Here is a 16,768-nt window from a genome sequence, read left to right as displayed (position 1 = left end):
CACCCCGACCCTTTAAAATAAATCCCCCACCCTCCCGAACCCCCCCAAAATGTTTTAAATTACCTGGGGTCCAGTGGGGGGGGGGGTCCCGGTGTGATCTTCCACTCTCGGGCCACGGCTGCATTAATAGAAATGGCGCCGGCGCCATTTTGGTTCCTGTCCCCCGACGTCACGAGCGCAGGAGATCGCTCCCGGACCCCTGCGGGACCCCCAGGGACTTTTGGCCAGCTTGGGGGGGCCTCCTGACCCCCACAAGACTTGCCAAAAGTCCAGCGGGGGTCCGGGAGCGACCTCCTGCACTCAGGCCGTATTGCAAAATAGTGCCGGGCATATGGCCGGCGCCATTTTGTAATACGGCAATACGGCCATACGGCCGGCGCCATTTTGCAATACGGCCCAAGTGCAGGAGGTCGCTCCCGGACCCCCGCTGGACGTTTGGCAAGTCTTGTATTATTTAGAACATATGGCTAGAAGTGGGAAATCCACTCCCAACATAACTGCAGCTGAATTTTTAATCAGCCGTGTGTGCACCGAGCACATTTTCAAAGAGGCCCGGCCATGCACGTAACTCCCGTTATGTGCAGACATGCCAGGCTGAAGGAAAGGGGCGGTCTAGCGGATGGGGAGGGTGGGGCTGGAGGTGGCCGGTACAGCGGCCATTTGCCGCTATGCCGGGGAAGGGACTGCCAGCATGCACAATTTGCTTCTACTCCAACGGAGCAGTAAGCAACAAAATAAAAATAATAAAAGGTAGGAGAAAAGGTTTAGGGGGTGGGGAGGAGAGGGGAAGGGGAAGGGAGGTTATATAGGGGTGTAGGGAAGTTCCCACCCAGTCCGCTCCTTAATTGGTGCAGACTGGGAGGGAACTGGGGAAGGCCAGGATACGTCGCCGTGTGAAAATTGCGGCATGATGTGGTCCTGATTGCTAAGAGACGTTAGTGTACTGCTCGGGACAAGAGAATATTTTGCCAGCGACGTATGATAAATGAATAAACAATTTCCCCTGAAGAAGGCTGATTAGCCAAAACATGGCTCATGTCAGGTGAAATTATTTAAATGTTTCAAGTAACAATTTCTAATGAAGAACGTCTGATCTGGCTAAGTATTCCTTTTTTATAAATAGATGCTAAAATTTGAAGTAAAAAAAACTTTTTTGGAATAAATTAAAGAAAAATGTTTTGAAAAATTATTTGAAAATTAGCATGAGACAATAAATGATTATAGTAATTGTGCTTATAAGGCTGATACTGCCTGCGGCCCATTTCGGGCGAGTAACAGCAGATTAGAAAACTTGAACGCACGCGCTTATGATATTGTCTCTTGCTGTAATTCAAGAGTTGTTGATGAAACATGGTAGTAGAATTGAATTCTTTTCCTTCTCAAGTGGTGGTTTTGTGTGTAACCTCATAAAATACCATACTTATACTTAGATAAATTATTTTACATCTGCATGGAAATTTTAACAGAAATCGTGCTCTCCTAGCAATCACTTCTAATTTCAATTTCAAGAACTTCTTTCTTCTAGTATGGGTTATTCTTGGTAAATCTGGGTATATCCATATTTGTTGGCCATGGAAATTTTGCAACCTATATCTTAGAAACAATCACAAAACAGTATATCTCTCAGTTGGAAATATAAATGAAACAATGAGTGTTGCTCTGGTAAATATATCTGTATCTATTGATGTTTCTAATACCTCGGTCAAGTTCATAGAACTCTCAGGCTGCAAGTTCCCCTCATGATTAGTTATCCCAGATTTTGTAGGTAAATAATACACTTTCGCAAAAGCAGGTAAAGATTGCTGAGGCATTTTCATTATATGAACGCGCGCATGCACCTTTAAAAATCTAAGGGGCACTTAGAGAAGATAAGGCCATCATGGAAGATAAGGCCATTACGGAAAGATTAAATGATTTCTTTGCTTTGGTGTTTACTAAAGAGCATGTTGGAGAGATACCCGTTCTGGAGAAGGTTCCATCTATTCCATCCAAGCCACGAGAAGAAGTCCCTGGACGGATACCATTAGATGATCCACAGCCAGGTCCTTCAGGGCTTTCTCGTCCACCAAGGTCTTTGCCAATGTCTCCACATCAAGACGGAACCGTATGATACCTGGGACGACAGGCATTCAGACACTTCTTCTGAAGGATTTATGTCTGATCCTTCTCCTCCAGAAGAACTAAAGAAATCTCCACCGGAGGATTTATCCTTTGCCATATCCTTAACAAAATTTGTAGACACCATACCGTTTACTCTGGTAGCAGAAGAGGACACAAGACAGCAAACACTGGAGGTCCTCCAGTTCGTGGACCCTCCAAAACAAGTCTTGGCTATACCTGTCCACGAAGTTCTCTTAGACTTACAGCACAGACTCTGGGAGCACCCATGCTCAGTACCATCCATAAATAAGAGAGTGGACACCACTTATTTGGAAAACAAAAACAAAATAGATGCCTCAGTCTTATTTCAATATTTATTAGAACAGAGATGTGTTCAGAGGATGCCCGACTCAGGCCGAGTTTCGCAGCTTGTTAGTCGCTGCCTCAGGGGCTACAATTTAACCAAACAAGAGTCATATAAGGAATATATCAATCTTAAAATAAACATCAGTGATAAATAACATAATTAAGATCTTATAAATATTAAAAAGTTGGTTTTTTTTAAATGATCAAAAATCTTTTTAAACAGTCATTAAGATCTCAGATATCAAAAATTGCAATTAAAAAAAAAATTTAAATTAATTATGACAATAACACCTTTAATAAAAAAATTTACATAAAAATTATGAAAAGATATTATTAACATGACGACAACAACCTTAGTAAAAAAATTTTCGTTGTTAATCAAATAAAAATAAAAAACATTTTTTACCTTGAACACTTCAGATTCCAAATTGAAACTCCACACAATTAATATCATCGAACGTACAGCAATTGTTTGACCAACTAAAAAATATATGATTATTTATAATGCAAATATTAAAACACATTAAATACATTAACAATGTACATGTGGTGTGTAGATCTAAACAGTTAAAAATTAATTAGAAATTAATATCTTAAAGCATATTGATACAATAAAAACTTAAATGTGTAAATGAATATACTAATCGTGTTGGCAGCATTGAACATGATAATTGAATGAGGAAATTAAATGTAATTAAAATCCAGGTGGCTTAAAAAGTAAAAATAAAAATGCACTATCATATCAAGCTTAAGATAAAAACATGTTATCGGGTAATAGGCGAACCTGAACGCATCGCGTCTAAACCTAACCATAATTAATACCATATTCGAACAATAAATAATTTCAACAGTAAAAATTATAATGCTTTAATATTTAAATGATTATAAGCGTAGCATTTCAAAAAATCGCTGCCTGAAAACATTACGAGTAAGCCAAGAAAAACATAAAAGCTCGCCATCCTGGGTAGTATACCGCACTCAATCTAACATTGAATCAGGGCTATGTGCGCTGAATCCACCATTTAGAAAAAACAGAAACGCTGTCAAAAATACATTTATACCTAATCCTTTAGTGAATGAATGATTATGAATTTAGCTAAAGACTAACCAATTCAAAACATCGCTGCCTGAAAAAATTATGAGTGAGCCAAGAAATCTAAAAACTTACCGTCTTGGTTAGTATACCGCACTTAATCTGACATTGAATCAGGGCTCTGCGCACTGAGTCCACCAATTTAAATGGTGAATTTTGGCGCCAAAAATTGGAAACGCTATCAGAATATACTTATATTTAAACCTAATCATATGTGATAAAAATTATTGGTCTGTGTCTTAAAATTGAACTAAATAAATAGAACTCCTTATACAAATCAAAAAAAACAAACAGAACAAAATTCTATAAAATAATGGACATGTCAATCATTCATGTAGGTGTGTCAAAGTCATATCAAATTAAAGTACAAATTCCACAATAGGAGCCAATATATTAATAAAAAATGAGATTTCTACACAATCATTTAAATTTCAAATATTTGAAACAAATTTTTGAAATATGTCATTTCTATATGATCATTATGAAGAAACCAATTAGTTTTTATAAAAGATCTAAAAATCACCACATGTACATTAAAAAAAACTCAAAAATGTATTAAATGTTCTACATCATAAATAATCATAAAAGCAACCAAAGAAATAAAAATATTAAATACATAAACTCCTTACACATAATTATTGATAAAAATATTCTCAAAACAGTCAACACTGAAACACAGTAAAATCTACAAAACAGATTACAAAAAAACTGAAAGATCAGTCTCCAAATTCAGCCCATTCGGAGTCATTGTATTAAATTCATATATGTATTTCTGTTCAATTTGTAATAGTAACCTATCTAAATTTCCTCCTCTCTAATTTAATTTAGGTTGTTTAATAACACAGAAAGTGTATTGCTCAAATTTATGGTTATATTCAAGAGAATGATCAACCAGAGGTTTAGATACAATACTCCTCTTAATGCTGCTTTTATGTTCCAGTATTCATTTATTAAACTCCCTTATAGTTTTACCGATATAATATTTTCCATAGGGACATATAGCAGCATATACTACTCCTTTGCTTTTACAATTGGTGAAGGAGTTGAGTTTGAATTCTCCATCACGTCCTGGTATATGTAAAACATCTGTCTTGATGTTTACTCTACACACTGAGCAGCTGCCACATGGGCGATGGCCGGGGGGTCTCAAATCAGAAACAGTCTTAATAGGTAGTGCTGAGGGAGCCAATAAATCCTTAAGATTCTTATCTCTTTTATTGGCTATCATTATTCTTTTATATTTAAAAGCTGGTAATACTTGCATTATTGGCCAAAAGTTTCTAAGAACACTGGTAATGTTATGCGACATATGGGTAAAAATGATCGGACAAATCAAAAAATCATTTTGTTTTTCACTTCTCTTTTTCTTCTTTAATAAATCAGACCTATCTTGTTTGAATGTTTTATCTTGGCCATTCTGTATATACTACAGAGGGTATCCTTTGTCTAAAAACCTTTGTTTCATTTGTTTGGATCTCTCTTCATAGAGTTCATCAGTGGTACAGAGTCGTCTCAATCTTAAAAACTGGGAAAAAGGAAGATTCTTAAGAAGGGACCTACTAAGACTACTTGTATAATGTAGCAGCTTGTTTGTGTCTGTAGGCTTTCTGTATATATCAGTGACAAATTTACCATTAGACAGTGTAACCTGAATATCCAGAAAAGGAATGGATGACTTATTAAAATTCATGGTGAATCTCAAATTAACATTCAATGAATTTAACCAAGTAAAAAAGTTATTCAATGACTCAAAATCACCTTTCCATAACAAAAAGACGTCATCGATAAATCTTCTCCAGAGCAATACATTTTCTTTGTATTCGTGAGATATTAAATAGGTTCTTTCGAATTGTGCCACATATAAATTTGCAATAGATGGGGCCATTTTAGACCCCATCGTCACTCCTTTAATTTGTTGGTAGATAACATTATTAAAACTGAAAAAAATGTTTGTAATAGCTATGGTCGCTAAATCTATCAAAAACTCATTCGGGAATCGTTTGTGTGTCGTCCGTTTTTGAAAAATACCTAACATGATCTCTAATGCAGCAGCTTGAGGTATGTTAGTATATAGTGACTCTATGTCTAGTGTCACCAAAATTATATTATCATCTAGATTATCTGAGATATTACTTGTTTGTAAAGTTAAAATAAAATCTGATGAATCACGGATATAGGATGGTGCCTCTGTTACTCGTATTTTCAAAAAAGTATCTAAGAATGAAGAAATGGGTTCTAGCAGTGAACCTATTGCTGAGACTATGGGTCTGCCTGAAGGGTTAGTTAATGATTTGTGTACTTTGGGTAATATGTACAAAGTTGGCAAAATTGGATTATCTACTTTGAGAAAACTGTATTCTTTACTAGTGAGGATGCCCCTCTCATTAGCAATCTTCAACAAAGAGTCTATCTCTTCTTTGATAGCGATAGTGGAATTCTTTTCTAATTTACAATAAAATGATTGATCAGAAAGTTGCCTTTCTACCTCTTTGATGTAATCTACTGTATCTAGAATTACTATGGACCCTCCTTTGTCTGTCGATTTAATAACAATAGAATTATCAGCTCTAAGATTGTTCATAGCTTCTCTTTCTTTTTTAGTAATATTAAAATACCTTTTATCATTTCCAATTGTCTCAATATTGTCAATTTCTTGCAAAATCATTGTTTCAAACATCTGTATAATTGGATTCATTGCACCTGGGGGTATCCAGTCACTTGCTTTTTTTTATGATTGATGGATCATTATTGGTTGCTTCTTTATTGTCAAAAAAGTCTATTATCTTAAGTTTATGTATGAATTTATAAAGTTCAACCCGAGTACGAAAGGGGTTATATGCTGGAGTGGGGATAAATAAAAGACCTTTATTGAGTATATTGACTTCATTCTCATCTAATTCTCTTGATGACAAATTTATGATCTTATTTTTATTCAATATTGAAATCTCTGATAGCTGCCTCTTCTCCCTCTCCCTCTCCCTCTCCATTCCCCCCTCCCCCTGAAAAAAGAAGTGGAAGGTTTACTGATTAGGGGTTCATCTATACTGGAGTCTTTTTCTGAATCTTTTCTCCAAAATTTTCCAATTTCTTGTACCCTGGTGCGATGATCTTCTTTATTAGTATTAGTGAAAAGAGAGGCTGAAGGGTCTATATTTGAATCACTATTACTCCTTATACGTTTGGCATTTCTGTCAAGGTTGGGGCTATTTTGCTGTCTTTTCTCACTTCTTTCATAATTATTGTACATTCTATTATCAACTTTATTTGCATTATCATGTTTCTGTTTATTATAATTGGATTTAGTGTACTGCCAAGAGTACACACGATTGTTGTTGTAATCTCCTTCATCCCGTCTAAATTTCTCAAATTTTGTTGCCTTTAAATCCTTAGTAAAACTTTCCACATTGCTTTTATAATCTTTATGAATAAGATCAAAACATAAATCATGTTTCTGTAGATAATCCAAATGTTCATCCAGTTCGCTCTTTAGTTTCTCTTCTCTTTGTCTGGAGGTCTTAATTATTAAAATCATTAAGTCTAACGAACATTTATTAAGGATTGCTTCCCAGCAATTCATAAATGTGGAGTCTTCTCAAAACATACTCGGAGGTTTGTTAACCCATAATCCTCTTGGGATTCGTTTGAAGCGACAATAATCTAACAGCGTGGATGCATGCAAAGAGCTTCTTATCATACTCTTACTGATGCTTATAGTTTGTTCCCATTTCTTAATGAAATCGTCAAACACTTCATCTTGTTTGAAGAATGGTTCAGAAGGCAAGAGTTCATTCAACGCGCCATCCGTGAAACTCAATACATCTTTCCAAGGCGAAAAAGACATGGCCCTCAAAAGGGATGGTCCAAGAAAACAAAGAGGTAGGCGATCTATGATAGCCGTCAGGAAAACAAAAACAAAATAGATGCCTCAGTCTTATTTCAATATTTATTAGAACAGAGATGTGTTCAGAGGATGCCCGACTCAGGCCGAGTTTCGCAGCTTGTTAGCCGCTGCCTCAGGGGCTACAATTAAACCAAACAAGAGTCATATAAGGAATACATCAATCTTAAAATAAACATCAGTGATAAATAACATCATTAAGATCTTATAAATATTAAAAAGTTGTTTTTTTTTGTTTTTTTTTTTAAATGATCAAAAATCTTTTTAAACAGTCATTAAGATCTCAGATATCAAAAATTGCAATTTTAAAAAAAAATTAAATTAATTATGACGATAACACCTTTAATAAAAAAATTTACATAAAAATAATGAAAAGATATTATTAACATGACAACAACAACCTTAGTAAAAAAATTTTCGTTGTTAATAAAATAAAAATAAAAAACATTTTTTACCTTGAACACTTTTGGAATCTGAAGAGTTCAAGGTAAAAAATGTTTTTATTTTTATTGATCATTTTAAAAAAAACAAAAAAAACTTTTTAATATTTATAAGATCTTAATGATGTTATTTATCACTGATGTTTATTTTATGATTGATGTATTCCTTATATGACTCTTGTTTGGTTTAATTGTAGCCCCTGAGGCAGCGGCTAACATGCTGCGAAACTCGGCCTGAGTCGGGCATCCTCTGAACACATCTCTGTTCTAATAAATATTGAAATAAGACTGAGGCATCTATTTTGTTTTTGTTTTCCTGACGGCTATCATAGATTGCCTACCTCTTTGTTTTCTTGGACCACCACTTATTTGGTACAATCTGTCCCCGGCTACCAGAAAGCACAACTGCCACATCAATCAGTTGTTGTGGAGTCTGCACAAAAGAAATCTAAACAGATAAGGCCTCATTCCTCCACTCCGCCAGGCAAGGATCATAGATTCCTGGACTCCTTGGGCAGGAAAATTTATCAGGGAGCCATGCTAAACACAAGAATTGCATCATATCAGTTATATATGATGCAATATCAGAGAAACCTGTGGAAACAGATGCAAGATCTCTCAAATTCGTTACCACAGCAGTATCAAGAAGCAGCCCAAACAATAATACATAAAGGACTTGAAGCTGGCAAGCACAAAGTCCGAGCCGCTTATGATAATTTTGAAATGGCCTCCAGAGTAGCGGCCTCTGGTATAATTGCACATTGCTTGGCATGGCTTAAGGCCTCGGACCTCAGGCCTGAGGTCCAAGAAAAATTGGTTGATTTGCCATGTGTGCGCGACTAATTCTTTGGCTCTAAGGTACAGGATGCTGTAGCACAATTAAAGGAACACACAGAAACCCTGCATCAACTGTCGTCAGTTCCACAGGACTCTGCTACACCGTCATCTCGCCGACCTCCAAGGAAGGAATCTCGATGACCCTTCTACAGATAGAAGCGTTATTACCCTCCAGCATCAAGAGGCAGATCTTCTAGGCCGCAGCAAAGATCTCAGCCTAGACAACCTAGAGCTGCTAGGCCTCAACCTGCACCGCAGACGGCACCGGCTGCTGGCTTTTGAGGCCATCACCAGAGACCAAAGCCATCTCTACAACCCTCAACCAGATCTATCGGTAAGAGGCCGAGTATCCTCCTTTTACAACCATTGAGTACAAATAACAACATACCAATGGGTACTCTCCATAATATCACGGGGTTACCAACTCAATTTTCTCTCAACTCGAAGAGATTCTCCTCCAAGACCTCTTACACTAAGCAAAAATAACATAATGCATCTACAAGTAGAATTATCCACCCTTCTGAGAGCCAGAGCTGTAGAGACGGTGCCCCGGACTCAGCAGGGCAGAGGATTCTATTCCCGTTATTTCCTCATTCCAAAGAAAACTGGAGGCCTACGTCCCATCCTAGACCTCAGAAATCTCAACAAATTTCTGAAGAAAGAAAAGTTCAGGATGGTTTCTCATGGTGGGTCATCAACATTTCCAGTACAGAGTACTACCATTCGGACTTGCCTCAGCTCCCAGAGTATTCACAAAATGTTTGGCAGTAATAGTAGCACACTTACACAAGGAAAGTGTCCATGTCTTCCCCTATCTAGATGACTGGTTCATCAGAAGTCAATCTCAACAAGGAGCTCTGGCTTCTCTCAGTCGAACAATTACTCTACTTCACTCCATGGGTTTCCTCATCAATTATCAAAAGTCCCATCTCATTCCATCTCATCTGCTTCAATTCATAGGAGCAGAATTGAACACCATACTTTCAAAAGCTTTTCTACCCAAGGATCAGGCAGACACACTTTCCCTATTGGCAAACTCGCTACACTCAAAGAAACAAGCAACAGCTCATCAGTTTCTAACCTTACTAGGCCACATGGCCTCCACAGTTCATGTCACTCCTATGGCAAGGCTAGCCATGAGGGTAACCCAATGGACTTTAAGATCACAATGGATCCAAGCCATTCAACCACTGTCCTCTCCAATTCAGGTAATCCACCAGCTGCGCTCATCTCTACTTTGGTGGGCAAACATGGACAATTTGCGCAAGGGCCTTCCCTTCCAACAACCAGTCCCACAGATAACTTTAACTACAGATACATCCACCTTAGGTTGGGGAGCTCACATAGACAATCTCCAAACCCAGGGTACTTGGACAAAACTCGAAGCAACATTTCAAATCAATTTCCTGGAACTTCGAGCTATACGTTATGTGCTGCATGCGTTCAAAGACTTCCTTTCACACAAGACTGTTCTCAATCAAATGGACAATACAGTAGCCATGTGGTACCTGAACAAGCAGAGAAGTACGGGCTCGTATCTCCTTTGTCAAGAAGCCGCTCAGATTTGGGACTGGGCCCTGACACACTCAATGTTTCTCTGGGCCACTTATCTGGCAGGCATTCACAACGAGGTGGCAGATTGACTCAGTCGTCAGTTCCAGCCACACGAGTGGTCCCTGGATCCCTTAGTAGCGACCAGGATATTTCAACGTTGGGGGCAACCAACAATAGACCTCTGTGCATCACACCTGAATCACAAAGTGGACAAATTCTGCGCTCTGCACAGGCAGAAACACCAGCCAGCCAAGGACGCCTTTGCTCGCCCTTGGAACTCAGGCCTTCTATACGCGTATCCTCCGATACCGCTCATACCAAACCTCTAGTGAAGCTACAACAGGACAAGGGGTCCATGATACTCATAGCCCCGTACTGGCCTCAACAAGTATGGTTTCCCACACTTATAGATCTCTCGATCAGAGAACCAATTCGCCTGGGTGTAGCTCCCACTCTCATAACTCAGGATCAGGGTCGGTTGCGCCATCCCAACCTTCAATCCCTATCCCTGACAGCATGGATGTTGAAAGCTTGATCTTACAACCACTCAGTCTTTCAACCAATGCATCTGAAGTGCTTATAGCTTCACGTAAACCTTCAACAAGAAAGAACTATTCTTCGAAATGGAAAAGGTTTACTTTGTGGTGCATGCAAAAGAGCATTGACCCTTTCTCCTGCCCCACAACTTCTCTGCTGGACTATTTGTGCCATCTGTCGGACTCTGGTCTCCAGACTTCATCTGTCAGAGTACACCTAAGTGCAATCTCAGCTTACCATAACAAGATGGGAGATGCACCGATATCCATACAACCTCTTGTCAGTAGATTTATGAGAGGTTTAACTCAACTTAAACCACCAATTCGGCCACCAGTCACAGAATGGGACCTGAATCTGGTCTTAACAAGACTCATGCATTCCTCTTTTGAACCTATGACTTCCTGTGATCTTAAATTTCTCACATGGAAAACTATCTTCCTCATAGCCATTACATCAGCTAGAAGGGTTAGTGAGTTACAAGCACTTGTATTTATTTATTTATTTATTTAAGTTTTTTTTATATACCAACATTCAAGACGGTAGTCCCATCATGCTGGTTCACAAGAAACAGGGGTGCAATAAACTTGTCACTTACTCACCCAATACAAAATTCCTACATGACAGAGTGGTTCTCCATACACATCCAAAATTCCTTCCCAAGGTAGTTACAGAATTCCACTTGAACCAATCCATAGTTTTACCCACATTCTTTCCAAAACCTCATTCTCACCAAGGAGAACGAGCCTTACATACCTTGGACTGTAAGCGTGCACTAGCATTTTACTTAGACCGTACTGCAGTCCACAGGAAATCCATTCAACTCTTTGTATCTTATGATCCAAACAAACCGGGTAAAGCAGTGGGTAAACATACTCTCTCCAATTGGCTAGCAGATTGCATACAGTTTTGCTTTGAAAAAGCAGGCCTTCCTCTCCAAGGGCGAGTAAAGGCGCATTCAGTAAGAGCAATGTCAACCTCAGTAGCACACTATCGGTCAGTAGGGATGTGAATAATTTTTTGACGATTTAAAATATCGTCCGATATATTTTAAATCATCAAAAATCGTTAGAGCCGCGATACAATAACAATTCCCCCGATTTATCATCAAAAAATCGTAAATCGGGGGAAGGGGAAGGGGAAGGGCGGGAAAACCGGCACACTAAAACAACCCTAAAACCCACCCCGACCCTTTAAAATAAATCCCCCACCCTCCCGAACCCCCCCAAAATGCCTTAAATTACCTGGGGTCCAGAGGAAGGGTCCCGGTGTGATCTTTTACTCTCGGACCTCCGGTGCCTTGTAGAAATGGCGCCGGCGCTACCTTTGCCTTGTCATATGACAGGTCAAAGGTAGCGCCGGCGCCATTTTGTTTTTTGTCCCCCGATGTCAGGAGCGTAGGAGATCGCTCCCAGACCCCCAGGGACTTTTGGCCAGCTTGGGGGGGCCTCCTGACCCCCACAAGACTTGCCAAAAGTCCAGCGGGGGTCCGGAACAACCTCCTGCAGTCGAATCGTGTTGCCGTACGGCCGGCGCCATTTTGCTGGTTTTCGATTTACACGATTTACACGATATTTAAAAAACCCAAACTGCGACGATCCGATTCCCTCCCCCTCCCAGCCGAAATCGATCGTTAAGACGATCGATCACATGATTCACATCTCTATCGGTCAGTGCCAATTCTTGACATATGTAAAGCAGCAACATGGAGTTCTCTTCACACCTTTGCAGCTCATTACTGTTTGGACAAAGAAGGATGACAAGATTCAGCCTATGGACAATGTGTCTTAAAGAACTTGTTTCCAGTTTAATCCCAACTCCTTCTACATCCAACCTGCTGTGATCTTTGGCTGCCTCATTTTCACCAACAATACTTTAGTGTTGCTTCACTACAAAATGACTCAGCCTCTAGCTTGCTAATCACCCATATGTGAGGACTATCATTCTGCTTGTCCTGGGATAAAGCAAAATTGCTTACCTTGTAATAGGTGTTATCCCAGGACAGCAAGATATAGTCCTCACGAAACCCACCCGCCACCCCGCGGAGTTGGGTCCGATACGTTTTATTATTTTATTTTTTGCTAAAGCTTACTGCTACATACGAGACTGAAGGGAGACTCCTGTGGCTGAGAATATCATGGCATGCTGGGCATGCTCAGTGGGCTCAGAGTGCCAGTCAAACGTTTCTAGAAACTGTGACAGAAAGTTTTCCACAATAGGGCTCCATCAATGATGTCACCCATATGTGAGGACTACATCCTGCTGTCCTGGGATAACACCTATTACAAGGTAAGCAATTTTGCTTTCTGTTAGTTCTGTGTTTTCTGTAAAATATGTTGATTATGGGGAAATTTATATAACGGCCTGCAGAAAGTTAGAAAATACCCATATAAAGTACACCAGTTTTTAAAATGAACTTAGGCACGTACTGTATGTTTGTTTTGAAAATTATTCCATCAAACTATCCTCATGCAATTACATCTGCTTATTTCTGTACAGGAAATTTTCAGAAAATTCAAAAGTATGCACTTAAGTTCAAATCCCTTCCCCAACTCTACCCTTGGGAATGCTTCTACTCAGTCCAGGTAAATTTACATGCATAGAGGACATACATTTGTAAGTTTACCCATATTTTGAGTGGTCAATTTTATAACACGCCATTTCTATAGATGCAGCATGAAAATGCCTTTGAAAACTACCCTCCTTAAGGGCAATTTTCAAAGTTATTTACTCATAGAAATTGCCCCTTCTGAATATTGGCTGGGCTAAAAGTATGAATAGGTTTCCACAATATGCATATTTTTAGCCAGGTTAAAAAGAAGCATTCCTGGAGGGAAGGGGGTGTGTAGATCGGGGGAAGAAAAAAGTGTGTATATATGGGATTTTCAGAAGTATGCAGGTTATTTTATCTATTCCCCTCCCCTAGCCACTCATAGAAGTAAGTGAAAAGTGAAAATTACCTACAGAATATAAGATAAAAGTCCTGCGTACTTCTAAATAAGAGGGCTATTGGAAAATTGCCACTTATATGTCACCTATTTGTTTCTTATTTTTAGGGAATACAGAAGAGAAGAAGAAACTAAAAAAGACAAAGAACTTGAAGTTTCCAGCACATTAGAAAATGAGTATCTTCCAGTGAGTTTCTCATGTCTTTCCATTACAAAATTATTATTATGTGCACTAATTAAACATTTTGGGAATCAACTAAAGGTTCAATTTTCAAAGACCCACCAAATGGACAGTATAACTAGATAATGTTAACTGTGGACAGACAGGACAAAAATCACCCACACAAGTGGGTGACATCATCCGATGGTGCTGGCAAGGGCCTGCACTCTCAAAGCTCAGAAAGTTAAGCCTTTTCTGAGCATGCACAGGAGGTCCCATGCAGTAGTCCTGTACAAATCTTCTTGGTTGATTTTGTTTTGCTGATGCGAAAGGACGCAAGATTGTTCATTCTCACAGAGGTAAGGAAAAGTCTCCATCTGGTCATCATGGCATTGAGACCATAAGCTGACAGAGAAACAGCATGGATAACAGAAACACTCTGCTCCTTCTGCATCAAGTTTTTGGTGCTAACATTTTTGGACTCTAGCCATATGGTACTGAAACAAATGGAGATTAAACATATAATACCGAAGCACACAGTGCTTACAATTGTCAGGTCCCAAGGTGCAAAAATGTCATTTCCTAGCGTGTAGCCAGATGGACTCAGAACAAGTGGGTATAGTGTGCTCGTGCTAGCAGTTGGAGACGGATCTGACGTCAGCACGGGTACATATACCCCCACAGGAAGTGAGTCAATTCAGTAATTTCCGTCTCCAAAGCAGTTTGGAGAGCCTGCATGCTTGCTGAGCGTGTTTTCCAATACTACTTTCTACTCTCTATATTCTACTTACTAAATTTCTACAGAACAACGAGCCCCGCACTCCTGCGGTGATACCCTCGCGTCCCTCCCCCAGTTGAGTTTCCCGGGGTGATTTCCGCAATCCCTCGGAGGTCTACGCCTCGGTCCGGTGGCCGAATCGTGGCAGGGATCTTGCCCCCGAGCGAGAAGGGCTCGGGCGGGGCTGAGAGGCGCCTCGGTCCCGGCGTGGACTTAGAGGCAGTGGGTGCATTTCCTCAAGCGCGGCGGTGAAGGTATTTCCCCTCTTCCCCCGCAGCCGGGAAGCGCCGAGGATCAGGTAAGGCGTATATCTCTTACTTTTGGTCTCCGAGATACGAGGATCAGCGGCGTTGCCTGCATGCAGCACGCCGTGGAGGTCGCCATTTTGTTGGCCTTGTTCAGGTATTGAGCGCCCATGATAGGCACCTGTTGATGGGCATATATTGCTGACCGCCTATTGTTGAGCGCATATTGTATATTATTGCATGTATATTGCTGATCGCATATTATTAAGTGCATATTGTATATTACTGAGCGTATATTGCTCACCGCATATTATTGAGCGCGTATGGTATATTTATTTATTTTTATTTATTTATTTAAGGTTTTTATATACCGGCAATCATGAGAACATATCTTGCTGGTTTACATGAAATGGGAGTGCATTAAATACATCAAACTAGAACTGAGGTGACCGAAGGTACAGTTACAATTAACAAGGGTAGCAAAACTTGGTGAAGAGGAAGAAATAGGAAAGAATAAAATGGTTAAACGATATACAAGTCAAATTACAAGTTATGTGCAAATGGCATGATTAATGGCTGGATGTTTTAGAGGAGTCCTTGGATTGTGTCATTAAATTGTGTCTGGGAAAGCTTGCTTGAATAACCAAGTCTTAAGTCTTTTCCTAAAAGTTAGGAGGCAGGGTTCTAGTCTGAGATCTGTGGGTAAGCAATTCCACAGAAGGGGGCCAGCTGTGGAGGTGGCGCGATCTCTTAGGGTAATGTGTCTAGTCGATTTCGCAGGGGGAACTTGGAGTGTGCCTCTATAAACATCTCTGGTAGGTCTTGTCGAGTTGTATACTTGGAGAGGGAATTGAAGATCGAGGGAAGTGCATTGATGTATAGTTTTGAAAATGATACATATGGCTTTGTACATGATTCGGAAGTATACGGGTAGCCAATGTAGCTCTTTCAGGATGGGTGATATGTGGTCTCTTTTTCTTGTGCCTGTTAGTAGTCGGGCTGCTGAATTTTGCACCATCTGTAATGGTTTGGAATAGGAAGAAGGCAGACCTAGCAATAGGGAATTGCAATAGTCTAATTTTGAAAAAATGACTGCCTGGATGATCGTTCTGAAGTCTTGAGCATGGAAGAGCATGGAAGAGCATGGAAGTCTTGAGCATGGAAGAGAGGTCTTATCCTTTTCAAAACCTGGAGTTTAAAGAAGCAGTCTTTGGTTGTTTTGTTGATGTGTGCCTTGAAGTTTAGCCGGTTGTCCAATAACACTCCTAAGTCTCTAACTTGTGTGGTATGTAGGTTGGTAGGAAGAGCAATGTTAGGTATATTGTTCTCAGGAGAGATGAGTAGGATTTCTGTCTTGGAGGAATTTAAGATGAGGTGAAGGCTGTTGAGTAGTTGTTTGATTTTTTGGTGGCATGATTCCCAGTAGTCAAGAGTTTTAGAGTATGAGTCTTTGATGGGGATGATGATTTGAATATCATCTGCGTATAGGAAGTACTTTAGATTGAGGTCAGTGAGAAGTTGGCAGAGAGGAAGCAGGTAAATATTGAATAGAGTCGGAGATAATGAAGAACCTTGTGGGACTCCTATGGTCGAGTCAAATCTTGAGGATTCCTTGTTTTGGAGTTTAACTTTGTAACCTCTGTTATTGAGAAAGGTTTTGAACCAAGATAGGACGGTGCCGCAGATTCCTATGGACGACAACTGGTTTAGGAGGATGGCGTGGTTGACAGTGTCGAACGCTGTGGATAGGTCTAACAAGATCAGTAGGAAAGAGTTTCCTTTGTTGAGGCCCAGTAAGATATGGTCTGTCAGCGA

General features: G+C 39.7%; 1 protein-coding gene across 1 annotated transcript in view; it reads left to right on the top strand.

Annotated features, from left to right (window-relative positions):
* LOC115093946 (RNA-binding protein 44-like) overlaps positions 1–16,768 on the top strand; it is a 318,590-nt gene that overhangs the window by 88,916 nt on the left and 212,906 nt on the right. The window contains exon 3 of the mRNA XM_029606425.1: positions 13,879–13,957. Within this exon, the coding sequence (XP_029462285.1) occupies positions 13,879–13,957 (79 nt within the window). The remainder of the gene's footprint in view (positions 1–13,878; positions 13,958–16,768) is intronic.

This window comes from Rhinatrema bivittatum, chromosome 6 (genome assembly GCF_901001135.1).
Source record: "Rhinatrema bivittatum chromosome 6, aRhiBiv1.1, whole genome shotgun sequence".
NCBI classification, from domain to species: Eukaryota; Metazoa; Chordata; class Amphibia; order Gymnophiona; family Rhinatrematidae; genus Rhinatrema; species Rhinatrema bivittatum.
Note: the sequence above shows the minus strand (reverse complement) of the source record. Positions and strands in the feature narration are given on the sequence as shown.